Source organism: Puma concolor, chromosome D1, assembly GCF_028749965.1.
Source record: "Puma concolor isolate L17-30 chromosome D1, mPumCon1.1.hap2, whole genome shotgun sequence".
NCBI classification, from domain to species: domain Eukaryota; kingdom Metazoa; phylum Chordata; class Mammalia; order Carnivora; family Felidae; genus Puma; species Puma concolor.
Genome location: NC_141676.1, coordinates 43,524,501 through 43,547,472, shown reverse-complemented (window position 1 = coordinate 43,547,472; position 22,972 = coordinate 43,524,501). Strand labels below are relative to the sequence as shown.

The following is a 22,972-nucleotide window of genomic DNA, read 5'->3' as shown; positions in this document are numbered from 1 at the left end:
TAATTAGAAATTCTTAAGCTGTGTGATATTTAACTGCTGTATTTGCTAAAGAGAAGCATGCATCATTTAATAAGAAGGCATGAGACAGGTGTATCACTTTGCACGATATGGTAGGGATTGTATTTAACACAAGCTACATCTATGAAGCAACATTACTCCCAATTAAAAACAAAACAAAATAAAATTACTTTTAAGGATCTATCATATTGAAAGTAACCACATATAATTAATTGATACATTAAAACCACTTTTTCATTAAGGAAAAAAAAGAAGTAACTCAGAGCTTAGATTCTGAGATAATATTTCTTCAGAAACAATTTAACATCTTAGCTATTTAAAGGCCATATTTACATGACTGCCTCATTATACTGGTCCCCCTCCCTTAACATTCTTTTTGATGTACTTGAAGGACCAATGCTAACATAGCTGAGGAAAGCAAATGGCAACTGGTCCTGAAATTTATACGGGTAGAGAATTGGAATAAGTAGCAATATAATATATTGTTTACTGTAGCAAGTGCCCTCTGTTCTCTAAAGGTCAAAAGCACTGTAACCTTAGAGTTACAGTTTCTGATTGTTCCCAGGGTTAAATACATTATCAAAATTAATGGTTCAAGCCCCTCAACCTTCAGATATATGAGTATTCATGCCTCCATCTGCTGAACTGTTCAACTAAAAATAGCATTCTTCGGCCTTCTCTCTCCTAATATTGTGCCCCTGAGGCAGAGAAAACCATGCCTTAGATCAGCACAGAGGACCAAAAAAAAAAAAAAAAAAAAAAAAAAAAAAAAGAAAGAAAGAAAAAGAAAAGAAAAGAAAGGAAAAAAAAGAAAAGTCTTTCCTGTATCTTCCTTATTTTAAAGAAAGAAAGAAAACTGTAATATGCTAATGTAAGGAGGGTCTTTCCACTTTAAATACCTTTTTTATACTTGATAAGAAAATTTCAGGCTTTCCGTCTAGAACTATAAATGCTGTTAAAATTTATCCAGGCTCATTAATGTTAAAAGTGACAACCTTCGAAGAACAAATTAGCTGTGACATCAGGTAGAGAGGACCAGTTCTGAGCAATGCAGCCAGATGTATACGAAAGTGGTGAGGTAGGGTGATGGTGGCATGCATATGTTATGGGCTTTTCTTCCTAAGAATCTCTGTTTAGAAATAAAACCAGTTAACATAATTGTAATGCTTCCTTAGTATCAACAGTCTATCATAACCGTGATTGGTAACAGGGTTGTAACATTTTTGCTTGTCAAAGGAAGGGAGAATTAGAAAAGAAAGCAGACTTCAAAATCAATAAAGCAGATACTGTTAAATATTCTCTCTACTTTTGCTTAATATTTAAAATGTTAAATGTCTGGAGTAGCTTAGATATGTGTGTCTACTGTGCTTTTTGTGGGTGTCCCAATAAACATGTGATACTCATACCAGACAAATTTGGGAAACTTGCCTTTTAAACAAGGTCAGCCTTTTCTCACCAGTGTACCATATAAGCAAACAGAGCAGGAGTTTCCTGACATGCAGGGGGGCAGGGGGGAAGGTGCAAAAAATGAAAGCAAAGAAACAGAGTGAGAATAATAAAAAAAAATCCAGAAAACTTTCAAATGGGCAAAGTTGGCAAAGTCTGAGGAGGTCCTGCACGAAGGGGCTCTATTTATCCTAATGAAAGTGACAGGCATATGGCAGAGGTTGTGCTTCTAGATCAGCGTTGCTACAGAACTACATAGATCTGGCACTCATATACATGACATCATAATTTCCAGAAACCCAACAGAAGCCAGATTTGACAGCACCGGGGGTCGGTGATGGTGTCAGGGAGAGAAGTCAATCTAAGTGAAAAATTAGCAAAAGAAGTGATTGGGTAGCAAACTGCTACCAGAAAAAGGCTGCTGGGCTAGATCTCAACACCTCAAGCGAAAATAAAAGTCAAAGGGAGGAAGTCTTGAATTTGAGCCAGGACCACCTGCTTTCACATTCATCCAAGCACTTAAACATTTAACAAACTATCTGTCCTGAGTGGGTAAGCTTGTTAACTGTCATCACACAGAAAGTCTTGTCCCTAATATGCAGTTATCTCTCCATTTTAGCAATCCCACGCCTGGTAGATCTTCAGAATGTCCAGAAATACAGCCCCTTCTCTATAGCCAAAAGAAAGCCTTACAGAAGAAATCCCTTCTTACTCTATAGAAGATAGCAGATACTTTGACAGTATATGCCTGGTCATGTCTGGGTGGGAACCCCCCCATATATTTCTTATATCAAAGTGAAAGGGAAAGAGGAAGGCAGGCCACAAACTTGGGAACTCTTCCTCAGGCTACTTCCAAGGTGGCTTTTGATCTTGTCCTCTTTTTTCTTCTTAGGAGTGAGCCTTCTCTATTATTTTTCAAAAATACAGATTCATAAGCAGCAGAGAAGATAATGCCAAAGGGATACTCTATTTATTATATAGTATTTGATACATATAGACTGCCAGAGCCAATAGGACTTGCATTTATACGTCACTTTGCTAGATGTAATTTTTTTCTTTTCTTTTCTTTTTTTTGAGTTGAGTTTCCCATCCTAGGTTAGAATATAAAATTTAGTATTAGATCTAACCTAGTAAGTTATAGTGTGTTTCAGTCTGAGCCTGTCTCAATTTGTGTGTGTGTGTATGTGTGTGTGTATGCATGTGTGTATGTGCGCGTGTGTGTGCGTTTGCATGTATGTATGTGTGTATGTGTGTGTGTGTGTGTGTGTGTGTGTGATTCAAACAGATAACTGGCAACCCTTCAGTAGCTGATAATCCTGGAGAGAAACTCCAGTGATATAAGAAATCAAGCATGAAATTATAAAGAAGGACTAGACACCTATGGCAGAAAAGGGTTTGGTTTTCAAAATAGCCATAAAAACCATCTTCTCCAGGTGGTAAGAATATCCCACAAAAACAACCAAGAGCTTTATTGGAAGTTAAATATGAAAGGGACACAACAGAAGTCAATGGGGCAAAAAGCAACCAGTCAGGCCCAGACACCCAGCCCTACCTCAGCCAGAGAAAACAAAATTTGGAAACTTGAATTAGACAGAGTCAGAAATCCTAGGTACTAACTCTAACTCCGGGAATATTGTGCAGCCTTGGTCTCTCTGAGCCTCCATTGTTTTGTCTATACAAGCAGAATTATATTTTATCAACTTTGCAGCATGTTATATGGTCAGATGAGATTTTTTAAATGTTTAAGTATTTTTAAACTCTATACTACACTATACTTAAAAGGAACAAAAAAGTAAGGGAAAGGGCAGTGGTTTTGAAGGCACTTGTAAAGAATTTGCCTAAATATATAGCAATAAACAACCTAGGTCATTAGGGGCATTGGTCTGGGCCTTGCCTTTTTCTTTGAAAGAAAAGGAGCAAAAATGAGCCTCCTCAGGAATAAGAAAAAGGGAAAGGTCACATTTCAGTGTTTAGGTTGAGTGTTTGCCACTTAAAAAAAGAAAAATGCCTAGAATATGACTGAACAATCCAGTCCCCCACCCAATGAAGCACCAATGGAAGCATTCATACCTCAATCTGTTTGTGGTTGTAAGAGTGGCCACCACCATGTTCAAAGGTGTCCAAACTCCTGCCAAAACGGTCACTTAGGCCCTTTAGCCTTGGGTTAATTTGTGGGTGGGAGACATGACCCTTCTGTTTAGTAGCATATTCAGAAAAAAAAAAAAAAAAGACAAAACATACTGTCAGAACTCATGAAACAGAACACATATTTCTAAATCCAGGGTACTGACCACACCAAAGAATAGAAAGTAGAAGGCTTAGGACCCAGACACTCTCTTTCATAGGAACTTTGTTATAGGACCAAGCAATGGTACTGGTTTCATACTTCTGCCTCTGACTCAAGAAGACATTCTATAGCATAGCTATGGGAAAAGGAGAAACAGATTAGGTTTATTACAAGTGAGGTTTCCGTTTAGGTTTTTCTAACTGCAGTTCCAGTGTTAGCAGTGGGGAAGGTAAAGTTTTGGAAGAGAGGTAGGTTGCTGATACTGTTAGGCAAAATTCCTAGCTCTGGTAGGCTGTCCATAATAGGTAACATCAGCAAGGCTTACAGGATGAGGCTTATGACAAAAACTCAGATGACTGCAAAAATTATTTATTTGCAGACCTAATTTAAAATGCTCACAATGATGTTTTCTCATGGTAAAATATTTGCGCATCTCTTATATCCAAGCCATATAGGGAATAGCAAAGAAGAAAAAAAAATGCCTAGCCAGATGCTATTCCTGGTAAGAAAATTCAAAAATAATCAGAGTAAATTAAAAGAATAAAAGACTATCTTTAAACTTTCCACTGTACTGAAATTCAAGTTCTTCACTATCATGTATTTTCTAAATGTTCAAATACTGAAAGTTTAACCATTATTTCAATGATATCATTGTTTGTTTTTGTTAAAATATGTATTCATATTTAAAGTCAACGTCCCATTAAAACGGCAGTGTTAGAAGGATGTAAAGATCACCTGGTCCTGTTGTAAACCCCTCACTTTACTGTGAAGAAGATAAAGTACAAATGTTTTTTTATCCACCTTCCAAAACACTTTCTTCACAAGCTTGGCATATAAGTAAAGAACCCTAATCCAGAACTTGGTCAGATACCATGCCCAGACTTTCAACTTGGCATGAAGATAAAAATGAGAATGAGAGTACACATTTCTAGAGCAGTATGTTTACATATTACCAAATAGTTAAGGTAATTTGATAATAACTCCCTATTCTGTAAGCTACAAGAAGTAAAATACCCAACATTGTTTTCTGCTTTGATGTTTATGTGTAAAAGATAGTCAGGACATAAATGGAGACATGGATGGAAAATTGATAAGGGAAAAGCTGACATATCCAATAGCAACCAGCAATAAAAATTTGTAAAACCATTAACTCACTTGATAGAAAATACATAGTACTAAGTCATAATATCATTTTTCCTTTAAAAATACTGAAATTGGCAGTTTCCTCTCCTATTTTCAGTACAGTAAGTACACAAGGTGTTAATCCTTCTAGGCTATGCTTAAAAATTTTTAACACTCAGGCCATTATTTAGCATACAGCTGGTTAGCAGTTTTCCACTAAGGAACTGGCTTGTATCCCACAGTTTTTTCTTCTGTCACTTACCTGGAGCTGTAAAGGGCTGAGTCCAGAAGTAGCAGCAGCTGCCATTGTTGATGAAATGAACTGTACAGGGTAGTTATCACCTGTCGGAAAGAACAATGCATACAGGTTTAGACAATGCACAGGGAATAGCAGCAGACAAGTACAAACATGGTTCTTGGATTGCCTGAGCTTTACAACATTGCTCTAAGCCCAAACATCTGCAGAAACAAAAGGCTTAGTTGGGCATAGACTTGCAGTGTTGCCTTGGAACTTTTTGTTAACAGATAGCTGGTAGGCAAACTGGCAAAACATGAATGTGATGTTAAAAAAATTAAATGTGCAATTCAAGCATGTTCACTCCATTACAAATCTTGTAATACATCATTTTTTTAAGAGTAAAAAAATATCTTAAAGCCAGGCTGACAGTTCACTGAGAAAGTATTAAGGTTTTTATGTTAGAACAACAAAAAGTTTTGGCTTGGTAGACAAGGCAGAGTATTAGAGTCCAAAAAAGATTATGAGCTATTGACTGTCCATAGCCCCAAATTTTATCTTATAAAAAATAAAAAAAATTTTAAAGATGCAACTTCTTTCATTTGATGGGGTGAGTAGGAAGCTAATCTTATCTGCCAACATTCTATGAAGTGCCTGGTATCGCAAAGAGAGTGGAAACCATATTCTACATGGGATATTTGTACTAAAGGTCTGGTAGAGATTGAACACGGTCCAGCTGAGATCAAGGCTACATCTTAATGTCTTACTCCATACCACTCCTGAGAAGGGCAATAAAATACTTTCTGTGACCTGAGAACACAGACTGTGTGCAGTGACGTGAAGAACCAAGAGAAAGTAATGAAGAATGTATTGTGATAGTGGTAACTGGAGTCAAAATTAATACTTGTGGATAAATTACACAATATCCGTGATTTAATGGAGTATCACTTTGGCTGCAGCTACTTATTTAAAGTCAGTGTTATGTACTATCTCTAGGCTATATTTTAATAGGCTGTTCCTCCACACATTTTTGACATTTGTAATAATCATGCTGTTTTGCATGAACTTTTCCACACCGAAAGCTGAATGTAATAATGAAGAGAGAGTGTAGAAAGAATCACAGTAATAAAGGTAGTCAATTGGAAAGCAATCAAATCTCTTTTTTCTGCATGGACACTGATACCTGGAGCCTTCCTGGCGCTCCCGGTTCCCTGGAACTCATCCTGCTTTCCACATGAAGTGCTACTCAGCTGGCCCAATGTAAATGTTAAGTTGCTTTCACTTTTAACAAATTGTGAGCTTCTAATCTACACAGTCTCTTTGCATCATATCCATAATACCTCATCAGACCATTGAGCACAGTGTGTGCTTGTACACAGTCCAGTAACAATTGGCTTCTGATTGCATATGGAGCACTGCTACAATGCATTCACTCACACTATATTGTGCTGGTCTCCTATGGAGTAATGTTCAAAATATCTGATCTTGTTTTTCCCCTTCCATGAGGCTGATTTTGGTTTGCAGGGCTACATGAGCTTTTTAAAAAGGATAACTAGGCCAAATTATTTTTTATAGTAAATGACTGTCGCTTTATGCTTAAATAATTCTGCTGATCTTCTTGATATTTAAACTAAATTATCTGAAGAAAGAATGTCCTAATTTAAGTCAAATAGTATTTCTTTGGTTGATATCTTATCAGGTTCAAAAAAAATCACAAAACGATACTGAATTAATGATGCTTCAAAAATAGGAGAAAAAAAAATCGCCATTCCAACCATCAACATGGACTGCCTCCCGGAACATTTTAGAGCTGTTCTTTCTTTAAATATCATGCATTATTCATACTAACTCTAAACCACAACCCCCCTCCCTGTAAGTTTAATACCAGTTGCTTTATTTGTACTAAAACATTTTTCATGTCAAACATATTTAAAAAAATCAAACTCTAAAAGAATTCCCTGGGGCACTCCTTTTTTCATAGCTGTCATGCTTCTATGCTATGAAATAGCTGATTTTTTTTTTATAGTTTTTGGCTTGCCAGTTAATTTATTACTATCTCTACCACACCCTGTAGTACTCTCCAGCTCACCTGCTGGCTACAAACAGCTTTCTTTCCACTGCTGACAAGCATATTTTAAAAATGTTCTTAACCTTTCTGCCGGTTTGAATCTGTATATCTGAATATAATCTTTGGAAAGCTATTTCTCCAGAACACATCACGGTATCAATACTAAAAGTAAAAATGAATACATTAGAGCAACAGAGCACATTACAGAGAATGATTAGAAGAAAGAGAAAAAGGGAAAGGCAGGAGAGGGAGAAGATAAGGGGGAGGAAGAGAAGGGGGTTAAAAGTAGCAGAGAAAAAATGTTAAGAGGGAGAGGGATTTAGGGTATTGCAAAGTTTAATTTTTTAATAACAAAGTTATGTGCTTCACCCCCACCCCTTTAATTTTCTCTTTGTAAGAGTCGGTCGAGTAAAAGTTCTCAGTGGCTGACTTGGCAAGGAATCAGTCAACATGTTGTAGCAATTTTTTTCAAATTTGTCTCTGGATTTGAAATGCTTGCATGAGGATCCATTCTTTTTAAATTTGTACAAAGGAAGATGAAGCCTGTTGGAACAGGTTGGCTTTAGGTACTACTGTAATCTGGCCCTTGCCACATCCAGCATAAAAAAGACAACCTCTAAGAGCCAATCTGGCAAATCATGCCCATTCTGTAAATTCATCTTTCCAGCCTTCTAGAATTTGCAACTGACGATTTTCATCTGAAGATTACAGAACAAATAAAACCTATGGAAAATGTGCCTGACATTAGTTTCACTTATCACAATAGGCAACATTCCTTCAGAACCAAACCAGCTCTACAGCAAGAGTCCACGAATGAGAGAAAGTACATTTTTTAAAAAAAATTCAAGGAAAGTGAAATGTAGCCAAAAGTTATTAAAACTTAAACACAGGAGAAGGCAGAACTTATACTAAGAACCTAGGACCCATTAGACTCATGCTATCTCTTGCAAGAATATTCCTAGTTTCTGTAATTCAAATACAGATTTCACTTTTATGAAAGAGTCAAAACTCTCATGGGTAAAATCCTGTCCATTTACTTTGATTCTTCAGAACGACAAGGTCTCCTGGGATATTAACTTCAGAATTAACCTACTGAAGAAATCACTTGGAGAGGTTGGAAGGAGTCGGGAGGAAAAAATACATAACCTAGAAGACAAGATTCAAGGACTCTTCAGTAATTGGCTCAAAGTCTCAAACTTCATTTTCCACCCTCCGATACAGAAGAAAAATACACCACACACCCCTAACTACCTTAAAGATTATTGTGTGGTGGTATCATAGGATAATGGTAAATTATTTGAGTTTCCAAACAACTGATAGGTAGATCCCACTTTTACAAGTTATCCTCATTCTTGCTACAATAGGGAAATATTTCAATCACAGCCACCAGTCCAGACTTGGACATGCCACTTTGCATCTTGACTGGATGTCCATATTCAGAATAGCGAAATATTACAACTCCTCTATATTCTGAAAGAATTCCATCATCAATCTGCATTTATCTCTGTGAGACATCATACTGCAGGAAAAATTAGCAGGTAATGAATGACACAGTTAGAAATCCTAAAAATAAAATGGCACCATCAATTTGTTCTGGACAAAAATTTAAAAAAAAAATGGTATGGGTAACAGTATCTATTGTGGAGATCACCATGCTCTTATTGGTCTTGCTAAATTTCTCCTCTATTCACCAAACAATAGATCAATAATGAGAAAAGTCTTGATCCCAGGGCATTTTCTAAGAACATGTGAATTGTTTTTCATACCTTTAAAGAAGATAAGAATTAAGAATCAATCTTAATTTCTTCACTTATTTTATTGATACATCCAGACTACTGACCAATTATATGAAAATCCATGGAATTTGTCACAATAGCAATTAAATAAGTGAATGCGGATAAACTGATATAAATCCATCTGTTACAAGAAATCAACTTAAAATATCAACTCAAAGTTCATGCCTTAAAATAGTTCACCAACGATACAGCCTCTGTATATAACGGAGGCATAGTTAAAATAATCTTGATCTCCAAAAACTAGGTTAGTTTACGTGGATGTGCATATTTTTTCTTGGACCTCAACACTCTTACTTAAAAATGAAATTACAAGGGCTCCTGGATAGCTCAGTTGGTTAAGCATCCCACTCCCGATTTTGGCTCAGGTTATGATCTCACAGTCATGCAATAGAACCCTGTCTTGGACTCTGCACAAAGCATGGAATATGCTTAAGATTCTCTCTCTCCCTCTGCCCCTCTTCCCTGCCCATGCATGCGCTCTCTCTCTCTCTCTCTCTCTCTCTCTCTCAATAAATAAATAAATAAATAAATAAAAATGAAATTACGGGGTGTCTAGGTGGCTCATTGGGTTAGGCATCCAACTCTTGATTTAGGCTTAGGTCATGTTCTCACAGTTCTTGATATCTAGTTTCCCCTACCACCCTCAGCCATCAGGCTTCAAGAGCTGGGAGTCTGCTTGGGATTCTCTCTCTCCTTGTCTCTCTGCCCCTCCCCCATTCACGCTGGTGAATGCATACTCTCGGAAATAAATAAATACATAGATACATAGATACATGCATAAATAAATAAATACATAAATAAATAAATAAATTACTAATCTGAAGAACCTTGGATACTGCCTTGATTTCAAGTAGATAAATTTAATTAATCAAGTATTCCAGCAATAGTGGTTATATACCTCAGCTTTACATATTCTGGAAGACGTGGAAACACCTAGTAATACAAAATGTCACTTGGATAAATTCATGCATATAAGTCACATATTTTCCACATCAAATAAAGAGTTTGACTTTTCTTAATATCATATCCATTTAAACCATGTCTGCGAGGGTATAAAATATCAAATCAGAGAACTTCAGTCTGAATTCTATCTTCACTAATTTCTAGATGGGAAAGCTTAGAAAAGTTAATCAACTTATTTGACTATTAGTATTTTTTTTCTTTTAAAAAATAGTTATAATGCTACCTACATCTTAGAGTTGTTAAGAAAATTAAATGAGAATACATACATTCATATACACATATACACGCATATACATGTATACTCCCACATATATATACAAATAAATGGTATTCAGTAAATGCTAACTGAAACAAAGGAATTAATAAGAAGCACTGGGTAACAATTTTATACTGAAATATTACACAATCTAGAAGAGGTGGACAAATTTCTTGAAACATACATATTACCTAAACTGACTCAAGAAGAAATAGAAAATTTCAACAGACCAATAACAAGTAAAGAGATTGAGTCAGTAAACAAAACTTCTCAACAAAGAGAAGTCCTGGACCAGATAGCTGTACTAGTAAATTCTCCAACATTTGAGAAAAATTAACATGAATCCTTCCCAAAACCTTTAAAAAAATTGAAGAAAAGGAAACACTTCCTACCTATATGATAATGAGGCCAATATTACCTTGATACCAAATCCAGGTAAGACACCACAGAAAAGAAAATTACAGACTAATATCTTTTACACATATAGATACAAAATTCTCAACAAAACATTAGCATATTGAATCCAACAGCACATTAAAAGGATTATTCACCATGACAAAGCAGGATTTATCCCAGGAATGCAAAAGTGGTTCAACACACAAAAAAATCAATGTAATACATCACATTAATAGAACAAAGGGGAAGAAATTCACATGATTATCTCAATCGATGCAGAAAAGGCATTTGACAAAATCCAACACCCTTTCAGGATAAAAACTCTTAGAAATTTAGGAGTAGAGGGCAAGTTCCTCAACATGATAAAGGATATTTATGAAAAATCCACAGCTAACATCATACTCAATGGCAAAAGACTGAAAAGCTTTCCCTCTAAGATCAGGAACGAGATAATGATGCCTGCTTTCATGGCTATACAGCATTATACTGGAAGTTCAACCCAGCACTATTAGACAAGCAAAAGGTGGGGGGCTGGGGGGGGGGGAGGTGAGGGAAAAGAGGGAGGACAAAAGGCATCAAAATTGGTAGGGAAGAGGTAAAACTATCTCTATTTGCATATGACATGATCCTACATATGGAAAACTCTAAAGAATCCACAAGAAAGCTATTGGAGCTAATAAGCAAATTTAGCAAAAGTTGCAATCTTGTGAGATTAACACACACAAATCACTTGTCTGTCTATATACCAGCAATAAGCAATCCAAAAGAAAATTAAGAAACCATTTCTATTTATAATAGCATCTAAAATAATTAAATACTTAGGAATAAATCTAACAAAGGACATGAAAGTCTTGTACATGAAAGCTATAAAACATTGCTGAGAAAATTTTTAAAAGACTTATATAAATGGAAATGTTCATCAATAGGAAGACTTAACATTGTTAAGATATCAATACTATCCAAAGCAATCAACAGATGCAGTGAAATATCTATCAAAATTCCAAAACTCTTTATCACAGAAATGGAAAAGCCAATCCTCAAACTTATACAGAATTGTAAGGGCTCCCAATAGCCAAAACAATCTTGAAAAGGAATAAAGTTGGAAGACTCATGATTCCTGATTTCAAAATTCACTACAAAGGTACAGTAATTAAAACAGTATGGTACTGGCATAAGAACAGATATACAGACCAATTAAACAGATTAGAGGGCCCTGAAATATACATGGTGTATTGATTTTTGACAAGAGTGCCAAGGATATTCAATGAGGAAAGAACATCTTTTCAACAAATAGTGCTGGGAAAACTGGCTCTTTGCAATATGGATGAACCTTAAACACATCATGTTTAGTGAAATAAGCCAGACATAGAAGAACAAATATTGTCTGGTTTCAACTTACATGAAGTATCTAGAATAGGCAAATTCATAGAGAAAGATAGTAAAATAGAGGTTACGAGGGGAATAGGGGGAGTTATTGTTTAATGGACACAAAGTTTTCGTTGCAGATGATTAAAAGTTTTGGGTAGAGATAGTGGTGATGGTTATACAACATTGCAGATATATTAATGTCATTGAGTTGCATATTTATAAATGGTTAAAATATTAAATATTATGTATATTTCACCATAATTTTTTCTAAAAGCAGCATTAGGTATACTTGTAAAATTATTTTTGGTCACCAGGCAGAGGGATACTTTTGGACACTTCTAATGGATAAGGATGTAGTTTAGTGTTGTTAAATTTACTTAGATTTTACCCCCAAACCTAGTGCTTTAGAGTTTCCAAAGAACTTTCATACATTTTAACAAATTTAATCTTCACACCCACACTGAGCAGTGGACAAATTTTTTAGATGAGAAAAATGTGAGGCTCAGCAAGGTTAAATGACTTGTTCAAGTAATAATTAAATAAAATAATCTGTGTAAAATACTTAGCACAGTGTTTGGCATAAAATAAGTATTCAGGAGGCTTTAGCTACTATATTATAACTAAAAAGTGGGTGCTGAAGGCAGGAACAGGCAGAGATTCTACTCCCAGAATCTCCTAGAAAGCCAAGGATGGCTGCTCTAGCAGCAATTATTTTAAAAATCCCAACTGCACAAAGTCCATGGGTCACCTGCACCATCCCTGGTGCATGAAGGAGGATATCCATTATTTTTATTTTGCAGGCAATTCAATCCTGTCTGACATACACCTCACCAGCTATGAAAGGGGCTTAATCTTTCAATTTTCTCAAATATAGGTACTTAAATGCATTTATCTTGCCCTGGAATGCTGCGTCTCTCAGTTTCATAATGTGAAAGAGCAAAACAACCAAAATTCTGTGGTGTATGATCTGGGTCCTGATGAATTCCTTTCTAGAATGACGTCTCTAATTAGAGAACCAATAAAAAAATTAATTAAAGGTTAAAACTCAATAAAGCTATGTCTACAGATATTAATCTGATAGATATTTCCCTGAGACTGCACAATCCCTGTAGGCCACAAGCCTCCTTAGCAACCTACTGAAGTGGGAGAGTTTGTTTGGTGTTTATTGCATACAGAGACCCTGATATGCCCAGAGCGATGGGTCAAATTATCTGAAGGAAAGAAGGCCCATAGCCCTAAGTGTATTTGTTTAGACTGTCCTGATAATGGATTCAGAAACAGTCAACTTTGACAGTGAACATCACCCTAAGGTAGCCCGTGCTCTCTGGAAATCAAGACAATTGTTCAAACAACTGAAGGCACAAACACTATGGAATTGTCTCAGGTTATGGGAAGGCGGAAAAGGTGCAAAAACAGAACAATGTATTTTGTGATTTATAAGACCAAGATAGTGATCATTCATCTTGTTGCTTAGGGGATCAAAATATAAAGTTATGCCACCATTTCAAGGCTTTTATATGTGACAGAGCTACTCTTTTCTAAAAAGTTGGTCATTGGGGTATCTGGGTGGCCCAGTTGGTTAAACATCTGACTCTCAATTTCAGCTCAGGTCATGAGCTCATGGATTGTGAGTTCAAGCCCCACATCGGTCCCTGCACTGACAGTGTGGAGGCTACTTGGGATTCTCTCTCTCTCTCCCCCTACTCTCTCTGCCTCACTCCGGCTTGCTGTCTCTCTCAAAATAAATAAATAAACTAAAAAAATTAATCATTATTTCACATGTATTTCAAATGAAACTCTCTTAGCTCAGTTTGGGGCAAAGAGTTTTCCTAGTCCAGACTCCAGTCTAACATGCTTCCTCTACTCCTCCAATTGATGTGAATGACAAAAACACTGTAGAGATGAAGTCTCCTGAGTACATAATTTCTCTACTAATCACATAAAAACATATAGTTTTAATCCTTTTAATGATAATTTGTATATGCAATAATACCTAGATCAGCAAAAATATTAAAGAATTTAGAGTTCTGGTTAATAAAATTTTCTTAGGGGTCACCAGAAAATACCTTATTTTATCAGCCTTGCTTGTGATTAAAAATTGCCCTATGAGTCCAAACCCACTGTCCTGCCTTAACCAACATTTTTACCCACCACAATCAAACACAATTCTGCTACCCCTGATCACTACTATATGCTGCACATATGTTGTTTGATGGAGATGACTCACTCCCGTAAAATATTCTCCCAATCTCCATATTCTTCTTTTATTTATTTGTTTATTTGTTTATCATTATTATTATTCATTTTAGAGAGAGCATGAGCATGGGAGAGGGCTAAGGAAAAGAGAGAGAGAGAATCTTAAGCATGCTCCACACTCAGCATGGAGCCTGATGTGGAGCTTGGTCCCACGACCTTAGGATCATGACCGGAGCTGAAATCAAGAGTCAGATGCTCAACCAACTGAGCCACCCAGGCGACGCATCAATCTCCATATTCTTCTTACTCTCTACAATCTCACTGATGCTGTGTGAGAAGAATTTTTAAAAAGTGGTCCAAATTCATTAACTATGTAACAATATATTCCCCCATGAAAAACAGCATTATTGTTTTTAGCAAAATTAGGTAAGTAACATGTCAACTATGCTGATGTTATGTCTAGTAGAAAATAAGGCTCATACCCAATTTTTAAACGTGAAGAATTTTAAATGTAGAAACACTGAAATTAAACAGAGGGTTTGCACAGATCATTAAAAAGGTTTCTAAGACTGGAATAGGAATGACTACCCAGATTCAGGGTAAACCAGTAGATTTAGCTCACATCAATGTTCCAAGGGAAGTCAAGGGGAAAAATATTTCAGAACTACTTAGAGACATCAGGGAAGGATTGAACCACTGACAGAAAAATATTTTCTGACAAAATATACTCCTGTCCTTAATATGGATATCAATTTCATAGGGAATAAAATTTGCTCTAAAAATCCTGCTGTAGAAAAATCAAATTTTGACAATTTGAACAATAGAATTTTCTTTCATTCAGGTATCCCAAAATCTCTGGTAATACCAGGTGTGGCTAATTTGTACCTGAGGCACTTTCAAAGTCAGTCCTTAAATGAAGCAAATCCTTAACATCTCTGTTCCTTGAAAGATAGGAGTTTTGACAGACATCCTACCTTTCCTCACAAGGAAGATGGTAATCTACCAAATGCAAAAGAGTAATCGATAGCAATAAACAACTAAAATAGATGTGAAACCTCACTAGATTTGTTTTTTACGCTATGTAGTAAGCTTCCTTACTGAGGATTTTAGTAAAGTGATTTATATTTTATTATTACTTTAAGCACATTAAAATGCCTTTGTTCACTTTATACACCCCATACACAAAGAAGCCGCTGCGCTCAGATTTGTTGCACTCAGATTTGGTGGTTAATATAATCAGGTTAATATGTTAAAAAGAACTTGACACGGAAATTATTAATGAGTAGAACAAGGTCACTACTTCTGAGCTGAGGTCACTTACAAAGAATGCACAAATGAAATTAAGGTTGACTTTATTTACTTGACTATCTTCTTACATTGGATTCCTTTGGCAACATATCTTTAAACATTTAAAGCACTGTTTACAAGGAGGCTCTGAAAGAAGCTTCAAACCATTATGTCCCTAATTGAATTCCCCAGGAGTCCAGTAAACTCAGAGGAATAAAGAAAAATCATAACATTTGCTAAATCATCTCAAAACATATTTCACTGCAAGGTTATGTGACCTGTTTTGAGGTTTAAAGATGAATGAGAAAATACTACTGAATGCTTCATTATTTCAACTAAAATCAAAAAGGAATCTTACCTATTAGTGGTGAGCTAATTAAATCTGCCCAGTTTTAACTTTTCTTCCAGGAGAAATCAGACAACAAACAACAATAGCATTTTATAGTGTATGTGACCACTCTCCCAGAGCATAAAAGCTCTTGAGGAGGAGGAAAGTGTGTTTAACCAAAGACAATTATTCACAGTAAAGGTATGAGAGCGAGCTAACAGAAATTTGTGGTCTCCAGGGAAAGTAGCATTTTATCTGTGAATTCAGAACAAACCAGGTGGAAAAAGAGAAAGTAAAAGTTTTTTTGCAACAAACGAGTAACATACCTCCTTCCCAATTAACTTTCCGGTTCTAATTTGACTTTAAAATCAGCTTTTATGATCATTTTATTCATAGTTCCTTTGTATGCTCCTGTGTTTGTTGTGACTACTAAGCAAAAACATGAGGATCTTAGCATTTCCAAAAGAATGTTGAATTCCTCTCTACTTACCTGGTTTGTATGTTATTCCAGGGGGGAAGAGGAAGCCCTGCTGGGCGGCAGCAGCTGCTGCCAGGGTCCGCTGGTCATGTGGAAAAATTGGGATCATGAGCGGAGGCATGTGACCCTGAACCTGCTAAACAGAAGAGAGCCTATGATCAGACAGAGAACAAATGTATGCCAAGAAGTATTTGTTTTTCACTCCTGCTGGTGTGCTGGTACCCAAACAGCCACCCACTTCTGACCTCATTCCGAAGCTGCTCCCTGAGAAAACACAGGCAAAAGTTACCAAATCCCTGTTCTTAGATCCCATTAGGACTCCAAGGACACAACCTTGTCGTGAATTTGCCTCATCCCTGCTTCCACCAAATTGTGGTGAATGGTTTTTCTTTTATCTCGACTCTTTTCTTTTCCTTTTTTTCTTTTTTTTTTTTCCTTAAAACAATCGGAAGAAATAAGTTTGCTTCTTACACTGTGCAATGTTGAAAGGTTTTGCCCTTTGACCTGCTTTGCATTCTGTCTGCCCTTTATTTGGAAAACAGCATTTAGTATCTCTTGGTCAGAAAATAATGTCTAATTGTTATATATTCCAAATGCTTTATCTCCCCAGTTTAGGTATCTTATTTCAAAGCCTTACCGCATTATGTTAAACATATAGCTCTTTAGATTTAAGGCTACTACATCTTGGCTCCCAATTAAACTAATATTCTTTGCCATACACACCTTGATGTAACATATAAATTGCTTGTCTGGCTTAGCAGTTTTACAGCTTTATGCACTACCATGTAGCTCAGTAATTATGGAGTTGTATTCAGAGAGCATTTCATAATAAATCCTACTATATCAAATTTCATTTGACCTCAATAAATGTATCAAAGAGCACAAAAATGCAAAATAGAAAATCTTCACTCTATATCTGTATTTGTATTCCATATAAAGAAAATAAGAGCTATGACAAAATCATGCCTGTGAAATCACATTTTAATTTCCTAGCTCCTTTTTTTTTACTCTACACATGCTACCCTGATTCCAGTATAGCATCACAGTAAGGTACTGCCCTGGCTTTTAGTGCCTGATTTCATAGGTTGAACTATAGGACTTTTGTTATTTAAAGATCAAAACTAGGATGTACTAACAGAGATGCTCTTTAAGTTCAAACTGGGTCTTTGGGCTCTTTACTAGTATAAAAGAGCTGCATTATATCCTGTTTAAGATACAAACACTTACCAGTAATTCTACCAACCCCAAACCCTTCCCCCATTTAAATTCTTAAATCTTCTCTTTAGGCAAAATTCCATACACTGGCTGATGACCCTGTTTACATAGCGCCAACTTGCCTTGTCCTGTCCCTGTTCCCTCCACAGCCAGGGACATGGTGCAAAAATGCTTCTGTGTGTGGGTCTAAGAGGTTTCATTTACCAACAGCTTTTCTCTAGGGAAAGCCCTAAGATGTGGGTTAATAAAGGGCAAGCAAAAAATAAACACTTTACAGTATTTTTCTGAATTCATTTCTCAGGAAAATCAACTTATAATAAAAAGGTCTTTGTGCAATTACTACCTTGCCAGTGGGGCGTGAAAGAAACTAGCTTTGGGCAGCTATTTCTACCATTTTAGCTGAGGTAAGCCCGAGTTTTGTATGTTAGAGTACAAACTTAGCCTGCGTAAATTGGAGCTGATCCCCTTGTGCCCAGGTCTTGCCTTTAACCCTGAAGAAAAGCACTAGGTTGGCTGTTCAACTCAAGCTTGCTGTGACCTGATGCAAACCTGAGATGTCAAAGATGAGGGCACTGTTCTATGTCAGAAAATAAAACACGGTCTTTTTGGTAGGACTGTTCAGTGCAAGAGCACATCAAAGGAAATCGTTTCATTTTCTTCTAGAAATATGGTTCCTAGCATGTACCTAGAACATAGCACAGATGCTTGATGCTTTAAAGGGGAACAAGTGAGAGGTCTAGCTATCATATTTATTTATTCTTTCCTTCTTTGTAACGAACATTTATTAAGTTATTATTATGTGCTACGGATCTTGAGAGGCAGCTGAAAAAAAGGAGCTATTTAGCTTGGGAGAGAAAAGATACAAGGCTATCTTCATATGGCAAAAGAATCAGATTAAGTCTGAGCAGTTACAAAGGGCAGAACTAGACTTAAGAAAGGGATTTTAGGGGAGTTTAATGTAGAGAAGAATTTTCTAATAATGACTTATTCAACAATCATTCTGATTAAAGAGTCGCGTGTGTCATATTCCCTAGAGGTAGTCAAGTAAAGGCTGTATACCCACATGTTAGGGATCCTTTAAAGGATAAACATAACTAACCCCCTGACTAGATAATGACCTAGAGAGCCTTTCCAACTCTATGATCCAGATTGTTTCAAATTCAGCATTAGGAAGATAACGTGATGTACTCATTGCTTTATTCATTCATTTACCACATATTTGTTCAGAATCTACGATGCCTACAGAAGCTTTGTTATCAATCTTATCTGAGCTTAAATCTATACACTGCCATTTCCTTGGCTGTGTGATCATGAACAGTTACTTAACCTTCCTGAGTCTATTTCCTCATCTAAAAGCTAATGATATTATCTTACATGGTTATTGTGAGGATTCAATAGACCAGAAAAGTAACACTTGTGGCACAGTGACTGGCACATAATAGGCACTCAGTAAATGTAAGAGCCCTCCTTTTTTTCATATGCAGTTTGCATATTCTGTTCTAGAAAATTATCAAATTACTAAAAAACACACACACACAGACACACACACACACACACACAAGAAACAGTGACTCTTACCCATAACTCTACTTCAGAAAAGAAAATATGAACCAACTAAATAATTCAATTTGACAGGCAGAGGCTTGTCATGTTCTTAGCAGACAGTAGGCCATACAGAGCATTATCCCATCCCAAGTATCTAGAAAACCATAAAATAGAAGAGGTGGGATTACAAGGATCATCTGAAGATGCAATTTGGGAATGTTAGTGTTATTCATTAAACAGCATCTTAGGATAAAAATATAATTTTACTTCTACATTGGTGCCCAAGCTCTTCAGATCATGAGACAACATAAGGGGATCAATGGCAATTAAGCATCAGACCTTAATTCTTGAATCTTGGTGCATGAAGATATTTCTTTTGTAACTAGCTACATACGTGAGATGACTAACTAAACCGTCTAAGGTCAATGTCAATGCCAAAGAGCTGTAGGTGTTTCACATTAACATAAGTTGTAGGAATTTAGGGAAGTTCCTTTCTGTCCATCATCCTCTACAAAGTAGGATATGTTAGAAACTTTCAAGGCTATTAGTTTTGAGGCAGCTTCAGTAAATTGGGGGATAAAGTAAGTAAGAAGGGGGACAGAAGACATTGTGAAAGCAATCGTAATGATAGAATCAGAGTTGGAACAGAGTTCAGAGCTGATCTAACCTACTAGTTCTCAGAGTGTGATACCTGACCAGTAATATCAGCAACATCTGAGAACTTCAAAAAAGCAAATTATCAGGCCCCGCCCCCCCTTCCAGATCTATGAATCAGAAACTCTGGGAGCTAGGCCCAACAATCTAATATTTAGACTAAAATTTAATTCAGGGAAGTGATTCTCAAACTTTAGCACGTATCTAGTTCAGCTAGAGGGCTTGTTAAAACAAAGACTGCTCGGCCCTACCGTCCCTCCCCGCCCGCTGCCAGAGCCTCTAAATCAGTAGATGTGAGGTGGGGTCCGAGAGTGTACTTTCCCAGCAAGTATCCAGGTAAAGCGGGCAGTGTGGCCCAGGAAACACTCTCTGAGAATCACTGATCTAAGACAAACCTCACACTACACACATAGGGAAACAGGTGCCTAGAGCAGGTAAAAGGCATGGCTTGTGGTCACACTATCTACGACAGGGCTGGATTGGAGTCCAGAACTGCTCATCACCCTGTCCAGTGCTTTTTCCACTACATCACATGGACTTCAGTGATAGGAAAGAGAGAAATCATGTGTGTATGTTCTTTGGGTAAAGAAAATCTGGAGGGCTGCAACCAAAACAAATTTTCTATTTCAGAGGTGGATTGTTGGAGTGACTCTGGAGTAGGGATAGGATATTGTTCAGTTCCAGTTTGTTCCTTCTTCTCTCTTTTTTGTACCCAGAACAATTTGATCAATTAAAGCCACTGTCATTAATTTCAAAAATGTATTATATTTATTAACAGTAATTATTTAGCTCCAAGTGATAAACTTGCCCTTAACTTATTTCAAGGAAAACAATGATGTGAATAATCAAAATGCCCCTTATTAAAGACAAGACAAAATACTCTGTAGCAATTAGAATCTAGACCAAGAGAAGATGATGAAGCACTCCTCTTGTAGCTCTAATTATAGAGGTAATAATAGTGATGATGATGGTAATGATAATCATCATCATCACAGCTGCCAATATTTTCCAGTGTTTCCTATATGTCAAGCACTGGGAAAATGATTTACATGGTCTATCTCATTTAATCCTCAAACCTCTGTGAGGTATTTACTATTTCTCCTCATTCACTTAATGAGAAAGACAAAACCATGAGAGTCTCGGTAGGTTGGCCAATTAAAAAGTGCTACAGCCAGGATTCAAGTCCAGGTTTCAGGATCAAAGTCTACATTTTTAAGTGCCATATTATATTAAGCATCAAGTCGTCTTTTGCTAAACAGACCTAAGTGAGATAAGGAATATAATGCTTTGTAATAACAGATGACTGAAAGTTTCATAAATGTAATCGTAAATTTACATGCATTTTAAATAAATACTACAGAGAGATCCCATGTATTCGTCCCTAATGGCCATAACTTGAAAAACTACAGTACAGTATCACAACCAGGATATTGACATTGACACAATCCAACAACCTTATTCAGATTTCCCCAGTGTGATATTATTTTAAAGGAATTATGCGTCTTAAAAACTCACAAGGGTAGTGGAGGTCTATGAATACTTGCAACTACCACCTTTTATAGAAAGCTGACCAGTATGGCCCAGTGCAAGTAATATGAGGAGAAAGCATGTATTAAAGCAATAATTTACCCCTTTCGTAGCTTTCCATTTATTGTACTTGTACTTACTAGAAAATTATTGATTGAATATGGGACAGAAATGGAAAGCAAGAACAAAGAAGGGAGGAGAGACAAAGAAAGAGCGCTTGGCAGCCACACAAGAATCACATAAGCATCCAGGATATTTTTCTCCTATAGAAGTTGTGAGTTCTGTTTACTGCACTGAGTGTCAGGGCTTAGGACAGATAAAGAATTGTGAATATACAGAAAAGCCCCACCCCGCTCTGCAGATTGTAAGCTTACCTTCCCTCTTCCTTCCCATCATCCTATCTTCCCATTTGATGACATGCCGGGGAAGGCAGTCACATTGGAAGCAGCAACTTCCAAAAATATTTTACAAAAGAATAAAAACTAATAGAATTCCCCTCACTCCATCAAAGAATTGCCAGTCTCCACATGTCTTTCCCAAGAAGTTATCAAAATTTCAAATAGCATCTTCTTTTCTTGAAAGTGTAGCTTTCCCTTAGCACAAATTCAAAGATCCTTTCATTATTCCACAGGTAAAAATGATTTGGTTAATACAAAGAGTAAAATTTGACGTGGCCAAAAATATATCTCTGAACATGAAACCAAAGTCAGCACTAACCGGCTGGGTATGTCACTTGACTGATCACGAGAAACCAGAGACTACATCATAGGTGAAGCTGAGTCAGGGCATCATGAAAGAAACAAACCGCAGGTGCCCAAGTACAACTGACCATCGATTCTAAACTTCCACAGTCCCTGACCAAAGTGTTACCCTTTTGCAGAAAGTGGGGAACACATTCTTGATCAAATAGGCTACATGCCCAGAAATTTTAAGTGCTTGGTGTTCACATCTTTCAGACAATCAAGACAGCAGCAAGACGCATGTGAAACACTTGGGTTCTGTCTCTTCCTATCTGTAAAACAGCATTGTTGCATCAATACTTATCCCTTTGTTTTCTCTGTGCTAAGTTGTTGATGATGCCGTGTTTTGCCATCTGCCCCAGAGCTTCATTAAAGATACATGAATGGGCTAACTGGCCTGATATCTTGTGAGGAACAGGTGCTATTGTTTGTCCCTGAAGACTTGTACTAAAGATATGACTCAGAATACTTGAGAAAGAGCATCTGCAGCAGTCAGTCAGAGAGCAACTTGGCAGAGACCTGGCTATGCGCTAATATGCAAACAGAGTGACACTCAGGGGGGCTCATTTTCTCTTTTGTGAAGATTATTTAACTTTTTTGGTGATGGGAAATATGTATTTGTATTGAAAATCATGAGCATATTAATGTCTAATACTGAGTTAAAACCAGTGAGCAAGTGAAGATTATTTTAAGGCTTTATTTCTAGTAAATCATTCCTCATGTGGTTTAATTGAAGAAAGCTTCTTTAATCTGTTGGAAGGAATTGTTTCCAATGTTTGTAAATGATGACAGAGAAAGGGAGACAGAGATAGAAAATAAAGAGTGGGAAAGAGCAGTTGGAGAGGGAGGGGGGCACAGGGAGGGAATTTTCTGAAGGCTCTGTTCTTTATTGCAAAGAATAGCTGAGTCATTCGTATAAAATGCTACCACTGTAAAAGCCTCCATGTCTAAAGAGGAAGAAATAAAGGACCCAGAAACCTTGCATGAAAAGCCTTCAAAGTCAGGGAGGTGTCTTCTTAGTGCCAAAAAGTACATGCCAAGCTGTAT

The 22,972-nt window shown here is 36.7% G+C and overlaps 1 protein-coding gene across 30 annotated transcripts in view; it reads right to left on the bottom strand.

The window, feature by feature from the left end:
• The window catches only part of SOX6 (SRY-box transcription factor 6), a 717,975-nt gene that overhangs the window by 113,358 nt on the left and 581,645 nt on the right, over nt 1–22,972 (bottom strand). For 22 of the 30 annotated variants that reach the window (XM_086677891.1, XM_086677876.1, XM_086677881.1 and 19 more), the window contains 3 exons: nt 16,257–16,380; nt 5,136–5,215; nt 3,535–3,657 (listed from right to left, as the gene is read on the bottom strand). In XM_086677891.1, the coding sequence (XP_086534017.1) occupies nt 3,535–3,657; nt 5,136–5,215; nt 16,257–16,380 (327 nt within the window). The remainder of the gene's footprint in view (nt 1–3,534; nt 3,658–5,135; nt 5,216–16,256; nt 16,381–22,972) is intronic. The other 8 variants (XM_086677904.1, XM_086677901.1, XM_086677899.1 and 5 more) reach the window with 3 other exon arrangements.